Raw genomic sequence first — 16,738 nt, forward strand, 5'->3', positions numbered from 1 at the left:
TTGCATTACACCTTCCCGAAATCTGTCTGTGCGTCTTTATCTGCAGCTTAGAGTAGAAATAGGACATTGGTAACTTTGTATTTAAAATCTTATGTTTCATTTTGATGATATGCCAAGTTTTACTGTCTAAATCTGTTTTTTCACCAAGTGTTTTTAAAATGCACATTTGTTTCTCAAACAGCCTTTAATGGGCCCCAGTTGAATTTTTCAGGATACTAGAATTTCAAACTTTGATAAAATACAAGTAACTATCAAACAGAATCAATCCCAACTCAGATATCAGGGCAACATAAATAGAAAACTTAGGTTTCGGTACTGAAACATTGTGAATGTATTTGTGTTTGTAAGAAACATAAACATAACTTTTGAATCTTTATGAGATGCCAATAGCACCTCAGAAAGGTCAGTATTTGTTGACCTGTGAATTTGGATTGACTATTTCTGCTCTCTCTCTTTTGCTCGCTACAGCTTCAGGTTCCAAATATGACCGATATGTTGTTTTTTTAAAAGTTATTTTTGATGCTATTGATCATATATACAATAGAGATTTTTTGATTTTGTTGAAAATCATGACAACCCTTATCCCAGTTAGTCCTAATTTAACCATCTCCAAAGGGAAAGCAAGAAAATGCTACATTATATCCTTGCATGATTATTCCAGCTGGTGGTTCCCAAACTTTTTTCCTTGGAGCCTCCCCCTAATTGTATCTAAGAAAATCTGAGCTCACCCAAAAAACATCCCAACAGAGTGGACCTACACATGTTCTTTCCAAAAAATCTTTTGTACAAACCATCTATTTCAGTAAGTGTGTTATCATGTTTTTTGTTAGTGCACATCTGAATTTTGACAACGTCCTCCGAACATCTTTGGCCCCTTCCTGGGAGACCACAGACTCCAGGTTTGGAACCAATGATCTACACTATTTCGGTCCACAAATTCCCTCAAAACAACTTAAATACTTTAATTTAATAATATTGAATCCAGCAGGATATCATTAACTAATATTTTATTTTGCAGAACAAATATATCTTGTGAGTTAAAGGTGCATTTCATCCATTAAGTGCTGTATGGACTTAAAAACTGCCATGAGACACAGAGAGGCATGTTACAATATACTCTCAGTAAATACAATATATCCTGTGTTCCTGTAGAGGTCACTGTTGAGTGGTGCCTCTCTGTCACATTTGAATACTATCAGCAGACTTAACATCTCCCTTTTTGAAGTCTGCAGCAAGTGCTGTGACATTGAAACAGACCAAGAGTGAATGTTTGCAAGGGAAGAATTACAGAGTTAACTGTGTTTACAAAGCCATTATGTTGAACACAAACAACATTGTTTTAAAAGGGAAAAGTTTGTCGAGCTTAATCTGTACAATGATTAACTGTAATTATATTTTATGCCAGTGTTAATCACGCTCTTCCAGTAGTAAGTTAATTTGGACCAAATCATGATTGTTATGTACATATGTCTGAAGGCATCTAAGAATTTGTCGGATTATTTCCTCTCTGGAAGAAGCACATTATGTTAATCACAAAATCCCCATATTTGTGTTACTGGGAGACGATTGTAGTGAGCAATTATTAGCAGGCTTTATTACCAAGAACACAAATTAGACAGAATGAATCTGAGTTCATCCCCAGCATTTGTATGTGCCATTTAACTCTGAAATCCTTGTTTATTAAACTCCAATTGCACATATGAATCAACTGTTTGGCATTAATCATGAAGTACAAGGACCCAGATGGTACAATCTTAGCCAAGCTTGAATTAATACGAAAGGTTGAATCGCTGCAGCATCGAGATCCTCTCAAGGACCTTTGAAGAATGACATGAATAATCATTGTTGTTGGATGCATAGTTTATTAAGTCAGCAGAGCATAGTGACCTACTGCAAACTGAGAGATATTACAGAGCATGGTGCTGCCCTGCCAAGACTTTTTGATGTATTACAGCTTGGATACTAGAATGAAGAACGACTTCTTCCTCGAACTCATAGTATAAAGTTTTAGTGTCTTATCATGCACCATAATATCAGTATCATACGGTGATCATGATAACTAAATATAAACATGATCAATGCGACACATTTATAATGGTTGTACATCACTGCTTCCTTCCATTGTTACAGCCTGCTGGTGCTACTGGTCTGGTTAGCAGCTTCTTTTTTTTAGCTTGATTAACTTCACAGTCAGTCATGTGGTGTTCATGTTAATGACTGGTGCTACCAAATTCATGATTGGTTCAGAAATCAGTTATTTTTCCGCCTTGTCTAGTTTAAATTTTTTTTTAAGAGGAATGTTGTTCAAAATAACACACATTTAAACTACGTGATTCTTGCAATATTTTAAACAAAGTTGGGAAAAGGCATGTAAGTAATTTAACCTACAGCTGTACTTGGGATTTGCCACAGAGATTAAGATTTAATGCAGGTTTTTGTATGGGAATCAAACAGTCTCATCACTGTTCACAAGCAAATATCTATAGTTTTGTAACTGGTAAAAAAGTTTCAAAGATCTTATATGCTGTCATTAAACAATGAATTGCTTTGTAAGATAATAGCTTCATGTCAACTTGACACTTGCTCTACATTACTTTCAATCATTATCACTTAAAAACTGACTTGAAGTCTGTAGTGATACCATGAACAGGACCATGTATAATTCAGTGGAACAACCATGAGAGGAACAAGTAGTTCACAAAAAAGAAAAACAGAAAACCCAGGTGAAATGGAAAAAGTGGAGTGTATGTTCTTCAGTGCAATGAAACATTTAATACCATAACAATGTAGGATTACATCTTATTGCTTGATTATGTTTCCTTTCATTGTCTTGTGTCCTCCACTTTGCTTTTGCCTCTCTCTTAATGTATTCCAGTTTAGCTGATTCCCTGATTCTAAAGGACATTGCATCTCATTTCTTGTCACTTGTCCTCTAAATTCCTAAAGGTACAATTAGCATTTTGTTTGACGAAATGTTGAAAGGTTCATAGATTGATATTTGCAAAAAATGAAGCGGAGTGTTTTTTTTCCCCACCTCCAAATGCAAATTCTGACATTTATTAACTTTTATTACAGATACTCTGTTTATGGATTGTAAAACTCTGCATGGATTTAATGGGAATAAAGTAAAATTACAATGTTTAAACACAATCAGTGTGGCAAAGCAGCAAGTGTGTAATTTAGTGTGCTGTGGCAATGAAATGTTTTACGGGCCTTGATTTATGTCCTGTGCATGGCATTTCTAATGAGAGAGACCAACATTGCAGTGCGCCTGTGTTCCAGGAAACTACATTTACAGCAGATCTTTTTTCTCATGAGTGTTTTTCCCCTGTGAAATAATGTCAGCACTTTCCCACCTTCAAAGTCCTTTTGTTTCCAGATCTATTAACAATTCTAATTGTACAGGAACACTTGTTAAGTAAGGCTGGTAAATAAAGCAGGAAACGCATTATTTCCTTTTAGTGCAGATTAAAGGTACAGCTATGCTGGCTTGAAACACATTAATGAGGTTTTAAATAAAAATGCTGGCAGGGAATTTACACCGCTGACTGGTTTAACTGCAGTAAGCAGTTGATTTTCCTTGATGTTAAAGGGGAACATTATTTCACCCACTAATGAAAAATACATCTTTCCACCCTCCTATCTGTTAATTAACGTGTTTGTGTTAAGGGATTTTCAAAAAGGGATACAATCGCTTTCAATCTGATTAAAGTAAGTGATACATAATAGGGAGGTTGTTTTCCTTGGGTCCTTCTGTTAATTGAATAGCTTTGTATGACTTGGAATGTTTTTCTTAGTCACAACAGTTTGCCCGGCCCAGGCTGCTCGGGATGCCCCTATCTTAATTACGAATCATACTCCAAATGTGGTTCAATTTCCTCAGCAGGACAGTTTCTGTTAACTGCTATTTTTAAGGCCAATAACAACGTCAAACCAAGGGATGATTAAAGCAATTAAAGTTTCCCTTTGTTTTCTAAGCACAGCGAGATAGGGCGGCCTGTTTGTACAGCATTTATTAAACATTGACTAAATGGAATTGAATCTGTCATCGATGAAGTTTTCCGAGACAATTACCTTTTAGCATGGCAAACAGTGTTTCACTCAGCTAAAGTCTCACAGCTTATGGCTGTGATTAGCCATTTGATTTCATCAAGCCAAACTGAAATCCTCCAGCAGAGAGAGAGAGAGAGAGAGAGAGAGAGAGAGAGCGAGGGGGAAGAGAGAGATAGTGTGTGAGAGAGAGAGAGGGGTTTAAATATATTTTTACCATCGGAATTTCTCAATTAGCATACCACATTTTCTCCATTAGATAAACTGCCTTTAGAGAGCTGGCTGGTTTAATCTGTTTAATGTCCGTGTAAACTATAATCTCCTGATTCTAAAAAGGAATCCCTTAAGGACATCATTGGCATACACTCTTCATAAGACAGTTTTTGAAAGACATGATCGAGTGCAGCTTTTAAAGAGGGATTGAGCAGTGATGGGTTGTTATGCCTATCATGCTCTTTTCTTTTTTTATGCAAGTTGTGGTTTCACTTGTTTGAGTTTTGCTAATCATTAGTAATTACGCTTTTACAAGCGTGTCCTTGCTTCACTATCACAAAACATACAGTATAGCTGCATTTAAGATCGCTTCAATAGCATACAGGTTTATGTGGGCACTCAGTCCTCAGCATTGTAATTCTTCCAATGCAATGGCAAGAGCTGAACTCTCTGAAGTCATATGTTACATTAAGTCTCTCCTCTTGAAAGATGGCAGTTGCCGTTCACTGAAAGGTAATTTGAAAGAGATATATCCACGTGACACGATACATGAATCAAACTTTGATCTCAGATTGAATCAGAAGTGTATCAGGCTGTGTGCATGCACATCACTGCCACTCATAGCATCGCTGTGCTGCGGGTGCATATGGAAACAGAAATCAGGATTTGTTGTTATCCCATTGAACGATGAGCAGGGAGAAATCAGAGTGTTTACATGCATATCATTGCCTTCCATCATACACTGCAGGCTGTATGAATTAGGGCCCACAAACACAGACTCATTCTCCTTGCATCACGCCAAGAGTCACTCCATTGATTACCCTTCCCCGCTCCCAGGAAATGGCTCATGCATCTCATGTACATTATAACAAATGTTCTCTTTGCATTACAATTGAATTGTGATTGTTATGTTCAATCAATGGGGAAAGGTCACGGGATCGCTCCTGCCAGCGCTTTAATGGAGAAGTCGATGAGGATTCATTTTAATCACTGCGGCTGTGGCAGAATGAGCACAACACTGAGAGACTGTCAATGGCCCGGTAATTACCGCTGTTTATACAGGTTTCTGCTTTAGCAATTTAGATATCCACAAATCTCTCTGTTTCTTACAGCCCGGTTATATTGGACGCTGCGTGGCATCAAATGAAGTGCTGTAGGATGTGGGCCGTGACTGCTCTAATTGTGGGACTGTGGGTGAGGCTGGCTCTTTGAAAATAAAGTGAACTTCATTTTCTCCTCTTTTGAGCAGTTACATTACCAGAAAGCTGTTATTGTGCATACTTTGTGTAAGGATGCAGTCTATTAGCCCAGCTGTATTCAAGTCCAGCTTGTTACAGCTGCAACAAGACTATTTATTTACTTAATTCCTATTGATAGTGCGTCTGTCAAAGTTAGCGCTAACAGAAGTGAACCCACATCAAAAGTAATAAGGGGTTTTCATATGATTCGTTTTAAATCCAATCAATTAAACCACATTAGAGTCAATGTTAGCGCTTGCCCCCTTTTTTTAAGTTAATCCCTATATGACATTTAGGGGCCTAGGTAAGAACAGGAGATTTCATCTTGTTGGTAAGTTTTAATATTTTCATCTTTTGCAAAACAAATGAAGACTTACCCACTTATTTTGTAAGGCAGGCGCATACCAGTAGATTTAAAAAAAATAGTTATGTTTGCCTTTTATTTAAAACATGATTTCACTCTTTTCACTGGACTGTAAATAGTATGATTAACTCAGGTGTCTTTCAGCCATTTATGATATATACACCAAAGTCTACTAAAGTCATTTGTAGGGGTGGGAATTGCAGCGTTAGTCATGATGTTAAGGTCACGTTGCATTAGGTTGCTATGCATTGCGCTGCTTTGCGTTATGTTACAGACACATGACCCACAACAACTATTTCATGATACAGCGTTTCTGGGATTTTGAAAGACTATCATGTAAAGATACATCCCTATATCTGAGTCACTGTTGAATATAAAAGGCCCCTAAAAGTCAAGTGCAGGATTAATACTTTCTAATTATGCGCTGCAAATTTGTGTCAGTTTCACCTCTTATCCTGTTTCAACGCTGTCCTACATTATCCCTCTGTCTTCTCTTTCTCTTATCCTGCTTTCTTCTTCTTCTTTGGCCAATAAACTTCTGTTCACATTACCTGTATTTATGTCTTAAGGGCTACCGTGAGGAGTCATGAAGTAGAGACGCGGTGGGTCAAATTGGCAGGGAAATCTGTTTAGAGCGTCACATTTAAAAAAAATTGAAATATCAATATTTGGCACCTGTGATTTGATAATTTTATTATGAGTCAATCAGGACGGCGATATATTGCTGTAATCGATATTTTGTCCCACTCCTATTGACTAATCGAATATTGACAGATCACTTCAGCTGTGGCGTAGTCACATTTTGGACAGTGGCTTAAACTATTGGTCATAACCGTTTCAGAAACAGAAACTTCCACTGCAGCCACAATAAGTTAACAATATAAGATCAAAACAAACCTACCCTCTTTTTCATAACTACATATTCTTTAATGTGTCCAGTGTAGAATTTACCATCCACCATCAGTGTGCTCCCTGACATTTCCCCTTCACCCCAAGTGGCATGTTTGTGTTGGACAGCGTCTAAGGATAGATGGGGTCAAAGCAGTGTAACCTTGCAGAAACAAATATTCATGATCAATAAGTGCTTTATTCCGGGCATCTAAATGCTTCTTATGTCTCAGGCTGCACCCCCCCTCCTCTCTTACTTGCAAAGGCAGGAAAGCAGCTCGAAGATTTATGCAGACGAGGTAAAAGGACATTTTAAAAGACTACACAGTATCAGTGCTTTCAAATGTCATGTAATCATAGGTTAGGGGAGAGTGCCGGGCACACACAGCTAAGTGATGTTACAGATAATGAATTGCCTCTGAAATATAATACATCGTGAGTATGATTCTTTGTTCCAGGCTCTCTGTACACCAACTCGCTTCAATTAAAGTTATTTATCTCTCTTGTTTTTTAACTTCATCAATTATATTGTGATACACTTAATGTCCATAAGAGGATGATGTATGATTGGTCTAATTATTTCTTATTCACCATGCTTTCTAAAGCATATCAATTTTGTTAATACCATGTAATTAAAACACGTCAGGGCGCTACAAGTTGCCGGCTGTATTAATGACTATGAAAATTATTTTAATTAAATAGCCAATTATAGAAAAATCCTAAGCATGAGAATTGACATTTAAATGAATTCAATTTAAATTGCTTTTCAACATTGTTTTATCAAAGCTTTATGGGGTGAATAAATTATTACATCAAACAATATACTGTGTCATTGATCATACACACGTCCTGTCCAGTATCCATACATTTTGAAACACTTTCCTGATGCAATACATCATACAGGGTGATTACATTCTGACACAGTCATTTGTTTACTGCAATCTCATCCACATGTACTGTACTTCTGTGTACTTCAGAAACTCTTCACTGTTTTTGATACTTTAGTCACAGTTTGCTGGAAACTCCATTAACTTTATTCTTTTTTTTCATCTATTTTTTATTAAGTCAGTTTTAAAGTGAGCTTCACTTTGCCTGTCAAAAAGCATGACATATTTTTCTCACAGGTCAAAAGTTTTCTTCGTAAGCTTTTTCCTTGTAAGATACGTTCCCATACTTGACTTTAACATACAGTGATGATTTTTCATTTGTGCTGAATTACATCAACAAAGTATTGTGGTGTAATGTCCAGCAGCAGCATACAGACTTTATTTTTGTGCTCTGCTGTGTTTTCATAACTTGGGTCAGACACATGCAGCCCACCCAGTCTGTTGAAAAGCCTTTGTATCTAAAACATCATGCATATCCTGTGGTGCCTTTTAATACCTATTAGCCTTCTCAGGCTCATATATTTTTCCCCTTTCCTGCATAATTTTAATGAAAGTCATTTTTCAGACATTACAAGCACAATGATTTGCCGTTAACCCATGCAAACAAGAGAAATAGTGGGCAAACTGTTGTGACATTCATTGTATATAATGAAATCTTAATATGGTGCATATTTAAGTGAAAGGTTAGCAACATAAAGGGCAAATGGATTGCCTTGCAATGAATTTTAAGCAGCTATTGATTTTACACTACAAGCTACCTCTGCCTGAATGATAATTTTGAAAAGGCAAACTGCTTATCTTAAAGCTGATCTGACACAACAGGACGACAGGAATACACAGAATATGAAGACAAATCTAGACACTGATAAGCAACACTCTTCTTCCATTAATGAGAACACTTGTACTCCAGTATTTGGCTGATGCAGTTTTACGTGGAGGCAAATAAACAAGTTTAATTAAAGATGTGCAGAAGACAAAAAAGTTTAACTTGCAAATCTTTGACTCTAACGTTAATATTTGTCTTACAAAACACAGTTTTCTTTATAAACAGATGCATTTGTGCTGACTGGAAAGTATTTTAAACTTTGCTTTAAGTTATGCAAAACTACAATCATGCTTCTTTTAAGTTATTTAGTAAGTACACTTTTGATTTAACACATACAAAAGCATGCATTTTTTACTCGCTCGATCTCACAGATCTTAGTCCTGATTTTAATTGAGCGCAAATATGAATATTTTTTGGCTATGACTTGATCGTTGCATTCTTCCATTTCTTCAAGAACTTTTAAACTAAGTGTGCAAAAAATAGCAGGAAGAGAGGTACAGTAATTCATAATTTGCCTCAGAAGTTGTGTGTTACACTCTTAATGAACTCTTACAGTACATAGACTTGGCTCTTTACTCACTGTAACAGTGGTGCATTTCATCCCTCTCTGCCTTTATCCCTCCTTCCTGTGCTGTCTGAGACTGAGAGCAAGTTTGAGAGTTCATGTTGTTGCTGGTAGAGCTTGCTTCAGTGCTCTGCATCATAAAACAGTACAACCAATGGACAAGCTGGTGAGAGGTGTGGAGGTTGTGCTGTATGTGTACAGTGGCTGTAGTTGACACTGCATTACTTTGCGAACACCCAGAAAATAAACAGTTAAAATATCCATTGTCAGCATTCTTTCTGTTAGGTTTATTGTAATGTAACGAGTAGAATGTATGATATCATTGTTTTACACCTTGATTTGTATATTTAGAGCTCTATCATTATGAAGGTTTCAGAAGTAATTCTTAGTGAACAGAAAGTTTGAGTCCAATAACACTTTAAACAACGCATAGTTCACACTGACATGTTCTCTTGCTCACCTGTTATGTTTTACTAATACAATATTTTGTTTATTGAACGTGAAATAAACAGTAAGAGCAAAAGAACGCCTCACGTGCAGAGTGAAGTAACTTACATTTCATTCTGATGGAGTCAGTCAAACTTTAATTGCAGTGGTACCTGTACCTCTTAACATATGCAGTGTAAGTGTAATCTGTAATGTTTTAGTTTGCTATCACTTCATCCATAAGAAAAAAAAACAAGTTTTGCCTTACGTTGTAACTTGCTGCCGCTTCACACAAAAAGCCAGAACAACCATAGCTGTGTATATAAAATGCAGAGAGAGGACTTACTTTTATTTTCCTCTAATGTAGTGTACCTGGCACATTGACTGCTACTTGCTCAGTCAGAAAATACGACCATTATAACATCAGAATTAACAGTTATAAAGCACAGCAGTAAAGACAGAAAAATACAGGTCTGCACATTTATTTTAAACCATAAAATCTAACCCTCAGTGTTTAAAAAAAGTTTTGTTTTCGTGGTTCAGGCGTTGAATAAGGTTACTTTTTTTGCACAATGGTTATATGTAGCTTGTCAGCAGGTGTAGTGTGTGGATGTTAAAGTGTCATTAGAGCAGGATAACTATGAACTAATGCTTGCATGTTTGCTACCACAGAAATAAAAGGACATTCACATTTGTTTAAGATTATGACCTGATATGACGGGGTGTGTTTTAAATGGCATAGACAATGCAACATTGAAACAGACCTGAGACATTTGAGTGGTAGCCCGAGCCCAGTTATCTGCTCTTCAAAGGCTTCCACTGTCCCCTAGCTCCTCCCTCTCTGTACCGTGTGACAACAACAACTCATCCACAGAGCGGAGCTGCACTTTTCAGCTCATTTTCCTCCTGTCATTCCTCCTCCTATCTTTGATCATTGTCCCGCCGCTTAGCCCCCCCCAAAAAAACCTCACTCTGCACGCCTTTTTTCGGCTGCTCTTTCTACTTCCCAACTTATCTGAGGAGCTAAACTCTGGTGGATTCTTTCATTTAGGGGTGTCTCGGCAGGCTGGGTTTTCTACTTTGAACTTCGGCTACTCTCTTCCCCTCCTGTAGGTGACCATGGCCGTACCGGCTGCTCTGATCCCACCAACTCCTCTGGTTCCGCCGCCTTCGATCTCCACTCCCTCCGCGACCACATCCCCGCCGTCGACAACTTCATCACCGTCTCCATCCCTGGCACCCCCATCCGGACCCGCACAGAACCTGTTCAGATCAGAGCTCCTCGCCACCAGCAGTCCGGGCATCCCGGGCATCCCGTCTGCGGCGCTTCCCCCCGGCAAACCCGTGTACTCGACCCCGTCGCCTGTTGAAAACATACCGCAAAACAACGAGTGCAAGATGGTCGAGCTGCGCGGTGCCAAAGTGGCCTCTTTCACCGTGGACGGCTGCGAGCTCATCTGCCTTCCTCAGGCTTTCGACCTGTTCCTGAAGCACCTGGTCGGCGGACTGCACACGGTCTACACCAAGCTGAAGCGGCTGGAGATCACGCCGGTGGTTTGCAATGTGGAGCAGGTCCGCATCCTCAGAGGGCTCGGCGCCATCCAACCCGGGGTGAACCGCTGCAAACTCATCTCCAGAAAAGACTTCGAGACACTCTACAACGACTGCACCAACGCGAGGTTAGTGACGAGCATTTGCTTGGTGTAATGTCTGTACGGAGAGCCGTGCGTAAAGGCGCGGATGCGAGGAAGGGGGAGACATTTTTCCTCTATGAAACAAGTGGTTCAAGCGATGTGATGAACTTATCAGACCAATTTAATAATCGGTTGTCAAAGTGTGAGAACAGGCGTGAGAGTGGGATTTTAAACTGCACATAAGCACTCAGGCAATGTGCTCGTAGTTGTGTGCATGACGGGGTGAGGCCGACGCGCAACCATCAGAGGAAAAGTTCAGTGAAAGTTTTTAACACGTGCAGGGCAAAGCTGTGCCATGATGGATAGCCTGTCTGCCTCAGAACAAATGAATCGATAATGTAGACTACACTTGGGCTGAGTTTCACAACAAACTTCAGGTGTCACTGCAAAGAAAATGTCAGAAACAAGAGCCCAGTCATCCTTTAAGAGCTGAACTTTACTGTAATAATTTAAATAAGTGGAAAGTTATTGCTTAACTTTAATAAAAAAAATAAAAAATAAACATTTTTTTTTTTTTAATTAAAGTAGGTTATGTCTTGTTTTCTGCCAATACCAGAGGGGTAATATTATCATTCTGATCATGATAACTGTGATTTTTAAAAGTAAACAAGACATACCCAGATTATTTTAATAAGATGTCATTAGATATTTTTTGTATTTGTTGTTTCGTTAGTTTCGACGGGCATTACATTTTTTAAGGAGGTTTCTGTTCACTCTCGGCTTCTGTGAAAATGAGTGGAAGAAAGCATTTTTTTTTCCTCTCACTCCAAACGCTGTGGATAATGGTCACACACCTTGGAAAATAATCACACATCCTTGATTTCTATATGAAACAACAAAATGAATATAAAGAGTGAGTGAGGCAAACCGCTTCACACATGGAAATTAGTGCATTAACAAAATATTATGACGTCAAGTTTAATGTTTTTGATATGAAGTGATTTAAGAGGGGATCAATATTTGATTAAAAGTCATTTTTTCGCTGTCCTGTTGCTCCCAGCTTTGATGTATCGTTCAGTCTCACAGGATGGTTCAGCCTGGTCAAATTTACCATCTTACCTGTCACTATGATTGATTCCATATTGATCTCCTATCCAGAAATGAGCTGGAAATGCAAATATGATGGAAAGGCTCACATCAGTGGGGAACAGCAATAAACGCTTTGAGGCACTTTGTTATCTCAATTTTAAAAGCATTCAGTATTTTAGAAAAAAAAATATTGAGGGTAATTCTGACTCTTTCTGACGCTCAGGTACACACACACACACACACTCACTAGTATACATGTTGGTACAACCAGACATATTTTATTTATTATTTATTCTGTGTTATAAAGATACAATTTAGATCCGTATGCATGATGCATTAAGTTTATTTGACCCTTAATGCATGCTGTACCTGCAAAATGCATGAACAAGCCTGATCAGAAAATGCAAATTAAATATCTTGCAACATTTTTTTTATATTTTGCATGTAATTAAATTAGATAAATATTGTAACAAGACTCGTTTTGTAATGAAAAGCTTCTATTTATCATGCAGTTTTTTTCTCTTGCATTTTTGGTAAACTTCAGTTTTATCAATTAATTAACACCTTGTTTTATTTTGTGGGAAACTGTCAGCCTCACACGTCTGCATATAATATTTGGAGCTTATTAATATGCTTCAGCTCCATACATTTCCATCGCAGCAGCATTTGTCTCAACAACTCACCTGTGCACTTTGGTGCTTAAGCATCATTTACATAAAGCATCAAGGGAGCAGATCCCCTCCTCTCCCCTCTCTCTCTCTCAGTAGAGAAAGACATACAGAGTGGTGATCCTCCTCTCAAGCCTGGCGTGGGGCTTCAGGTGACAAAGTACGTGGTTGAACTCTCCGGGTTGTCAATGGGGGGATGGCCGGCGATGGGGTTAAAGGATAATGCAGTGCCTCGCGTCGCTTTAATGACGCTAAAGTGCTGGGCTATTACGGGCACATGGACAGGACTGTAATTGTCTCTGAAAGCAGCCAGGTACTCCCGGTGCTGGGCTGAAATCAATCACTCAGACCCGGCCTGCCCGCCTGCCTGCCCCATTTGGAGAATTACATCATGGAACGGGGAGGCATCCGCTGGATAAAAGGCTTCTGTTACTTAGAAAGAGTTGATTTTATTTGCAGGGATGTGTGCTTTACACCGCCTGTCGTTGAATCGCTGCTGACAAAATGATCTGTGTGAGTAAAGAGGACACAGGTTGGCCTGTAGGTGAAAAGTCGTCTCCCTCTCCAAAGTCTAACTCCCGTTTTGCGGCGACTTTCTGTCAGCTAAAAACTATCTCAGTTCACCGGTTTAACCCCGCTCAGGTTACACAACAACAGCCTGCTGCCTGAGATACTTTAGCTTTTCATCTCGCCCTATTACTACAATGTCACTACTCTTTTTATACAGTGGCAGAAGGGTAACAATGAAGTGAATAATACTCCTGTACAATGGCTCTTACTATTTCACATGCTGTTTTTTTCCCTCCCACGGCCTATTGTGTTAAAACAACACTACTCTCATTTTGCACACAGTGTGAATGTGAATAGCATCACAGAGCACCGCTACGTCCCGCTGCTTTAGTTTTGATGTGGACACAAACAAGCTCCAACCAAATTGTTCCCTACAATGCTTACTTTAGCAGAACACTTTTTGAATACAGAATACAGTGTCGGCCAGAATTGTAGAGCAGGAGTTTTTTGATTTTTTTAAAATGTTTGATTCATTCATAAAGAAATCATTCTCAAAGGAAAATTCCCTTACTGACTCTGTTTGAACTGCATGTACTTTTCCTAATAAATGACACTGCGTTTAAGTGATCATTGTTCTTTAAAGACACCAGAAATATACTCATGCTTGACCCCTTCATTTTCTTTAAGGACTCTTGTGCCAGATTAGCAGTGTTGGCTCTTGCTCCCAGACTGATCTAGGTTCAGTAATCTCCCCCCTCCCTACATTATGACTCTGGCCCTCCAGGAGCCCTCTGTTCCAGCTACTTGTTTTCCTTTTCATTTTCCCTGTGGTGGGATGGAAAAGGTTCTTATTGCTGTGTGACACTTGAACTCTCTGAAAGGTTATTATAACACAAGGAGGAGTGTGTGTGGGGGGGTGAGGAGATATCGCATATCTCTCATTGGTCTGCTTTGTGGAGGCAAGCTATCCGATGCTGGGGCGCAGAAATGCAGCAGTTAATTGACAATCATTGTCTACCCTTGAAGGTTAACCACACGCCCCAGACAATGTCCCACCACTGGGAATGGGACGGCTTTTCACTTACATGCCCTTCTTAAATAGATTTTCCCCCGCTCACTTCTGTGAAACAGACCTGCCTGTGAAATGTTACGTGTGACAGGTCGCAGTGAAACGACTTTTTCTTTAACAGATATTTAATTGATACTGATGTGACAGAGAGCGCTATGAGAGCTATCACCTCTCTTGTTCCCCATTTCAAGAGTGTTTATGCCTAAACACACATATTTGCAAATGACGGTAATTGTTTTGTTTAGCGCTCAGTGTGAGCTGCCACCGAGGGTGCCAGCTTGTCTCTCTCCCTCCTCTCCTCCGCTGAGCTCTCTTATAATATATTTGTTTTCTACAAGGCACGGATGTGTTTACAGGTACTCAGGGGAGATTTCTGGATTCCATTCAAATCATTCCCAGTCAGAGTGGGTGCTAAGATACCCGTCACCCAGCAACCACATCCAAGAGGGAGCTTGGGCGATAATAACTTCAAAAACAGAGTGACAGATGCCTGATTAGAGAGAGGGAGAGAGAGAGAGAAAGAGAGTAGTATACAAAGCTGTTTAAAATCCAAATCTATTCAAGTACTTTCTTGAAAGTCAAATTGGCTCTCATATTGTGTGTTGTTTCTTTATCTTAGGGGGAAAAAAAGCATTTTTCGTTCTTTTTTTCTCCCAGTTTTTAATCCTTCAGTGGGGCTCTGCTAAATTTGATTAGGTACAGTACATGTGCTCAAGTCAACTGTGCAGTTGGCAGATGGCGGCAAGGTGTTTTTATGCAAACAAATAGTCTCCTTGAAAATCAGAATTGCTTTATTGACTTGACACCCATTCAGCTGGAACAAGCGCAAATTAAAACATTTTTAAAGAAGTATCCACAGATAAGCTCAGGCGGAGAAAAAGTCACATTTATTTTCTTCATTTTCTTTTTTTTTTAAATAAGCTCTTTCCTAGCCTACGACGAAGCTGAGCCAAGAGTGTAGAAACCACAGATTTCACTTGTTAAAGAGGCTTTGTTTGACACTGTCTAATGTCATTTGTGGATTTAGAGGCTATTTGCATGGCAAAGAGGCCTGTATTGTTAATTTGCCTGTTGGATGCATTAGTTGTCCAAGCTCCTATCTTATTTGCATGCCTTTACTGGCTCCGCAAAAGCAATTGAATTACTAATTAATTCTTGTACCAAATGAAATGGCTCTGAATCACACACTGACATCAGGTCTTTTCACGTTGATCAGTGTGTTAAAATGACCTATTTTTACTACATTCAGCAGCCATAAAAGGCTATTAGCTTTGATTTTTATACATCATAGATATAAGCGGTTTGAATCTACCTGTCAATATGACTTATCCGGCATATTAGGCTAGATTTGTTAACAGTGATCTTACCTGATGATTTCACACTTGAGACTGATTGTCTGACACACCAGCGATAGATTTTGGGCCACTCTGATTCCCGTCGTCCTCTCAGAGCTCCCCTGCTCGTCTTTACTCACGGCCTCGTTCACATTACAGCACATTTAGGGAGCATGGCGGAAGTCACTGACGCTCATACCAGGATGTTAAACGCTACTGACAGAAGTTAGAGGGAGCAGATGAGATTTCCTGATTGGACGAGGAATGCAGGCCCTTGCCTGGCTCTGTCTAATATGGTCACATAGAGAAATTGATTTTCCTCAGAAATTAATTAATTTTTCATATAGCCCAAAGCTGGAGTTTAAAAAAGAGTGCACACTTGCTGGTTTCCTATTTTCCCTTCTTTTTTAAAGAATTATTGCCTAATCATATTAAAACTTTTGCCCCAAGGATGAAAAGATAATTGTACAAATGCATTTGGAAATATGTATCACTGAGTATTTATGATTAAATTATGCAAATAACTCGGCTCCCATCCTTCGTGGGCCCAGATTGTCTAATTAGGATTGATATGGCGAATAGATGTTGGGGAATCTGAATACAAGCATGTCCAAAGAGCAGAAAATTGAAAATGACAAGGCTGGAATCCTTAAAAAGTGTGTAGGGTTTTTTTTTTCTTCTTCCTCCTCTCTCTGTCTAATTCAGCGTAACTGTATCAGGAGTTAATTTTCCCCGGCTTCATTTCTCGTCTGAGCTGACAGGAAAAGGAATCCATCAGGGAAGCAATCTCAGATGGGATTCCACAAATTTCCTCCACTTGTTTTTTTCTCTCCCCCCTCCTCTTCATTTCAGTGGAGGCTATCAGGGAGGAATCTTCTCCTGAGTAAACATGCAGATGTTTTTCCTACAGTGTCCATGTTTTCGGAGCTCTTCACTCAATACAAAAAAACTCCTCCTCGTAATTGAAGTATATTAAG

The 16,738-nt window shown here is 39.0% G+C and overlaps 1 protein-coding gene across 14 annotated transcripts in view; it reads left to right on the forward strand.

The window, feature by feature from the left end:
• Window positions 1-10,340: 10,340 nt before the first annotated feature.
• Window positions 10,341-16,738, forward strand: part of dachd (dachshund d) — a 104,122-nt gene continuing 97,724 nt past the window's right edge. For 11 of the 14 annotated variants that reach the window (XM_065962200.1, XM_065962197.1, XM_065962202.1 and 8 more), the window contains exon 1: window positions 10,342-11,136. In XM_065962200.1, the coding sequence (XP_065818272.1) occupies window positions 10,577-11,136 (560 nt within the window). In that variant the 5' untranslated portion in view covers window positions 10,342-10,576. Of the gene's footprint in view, window positions 11,137-16,738 lie in introns of all 14 variants that reach the window. The other 3 variants (XM_065962204.1, XM_065962201.1, XM_065962207.1) reach the window with 2 other exon arrangements.

This window comes from Labrus bergylta, chromosome 13 (genome assembly GCF_963930695.1).
Source record: "Labrus bergylta chromosome 13, fLabBer1.1, whole genome shotgun sequence".
Lineage (NCBI taxonomy): Eukaryota > Metazoa > Chordata > Actinopteri > Labriformes > Labridae > Labrus > Labrus bergylta.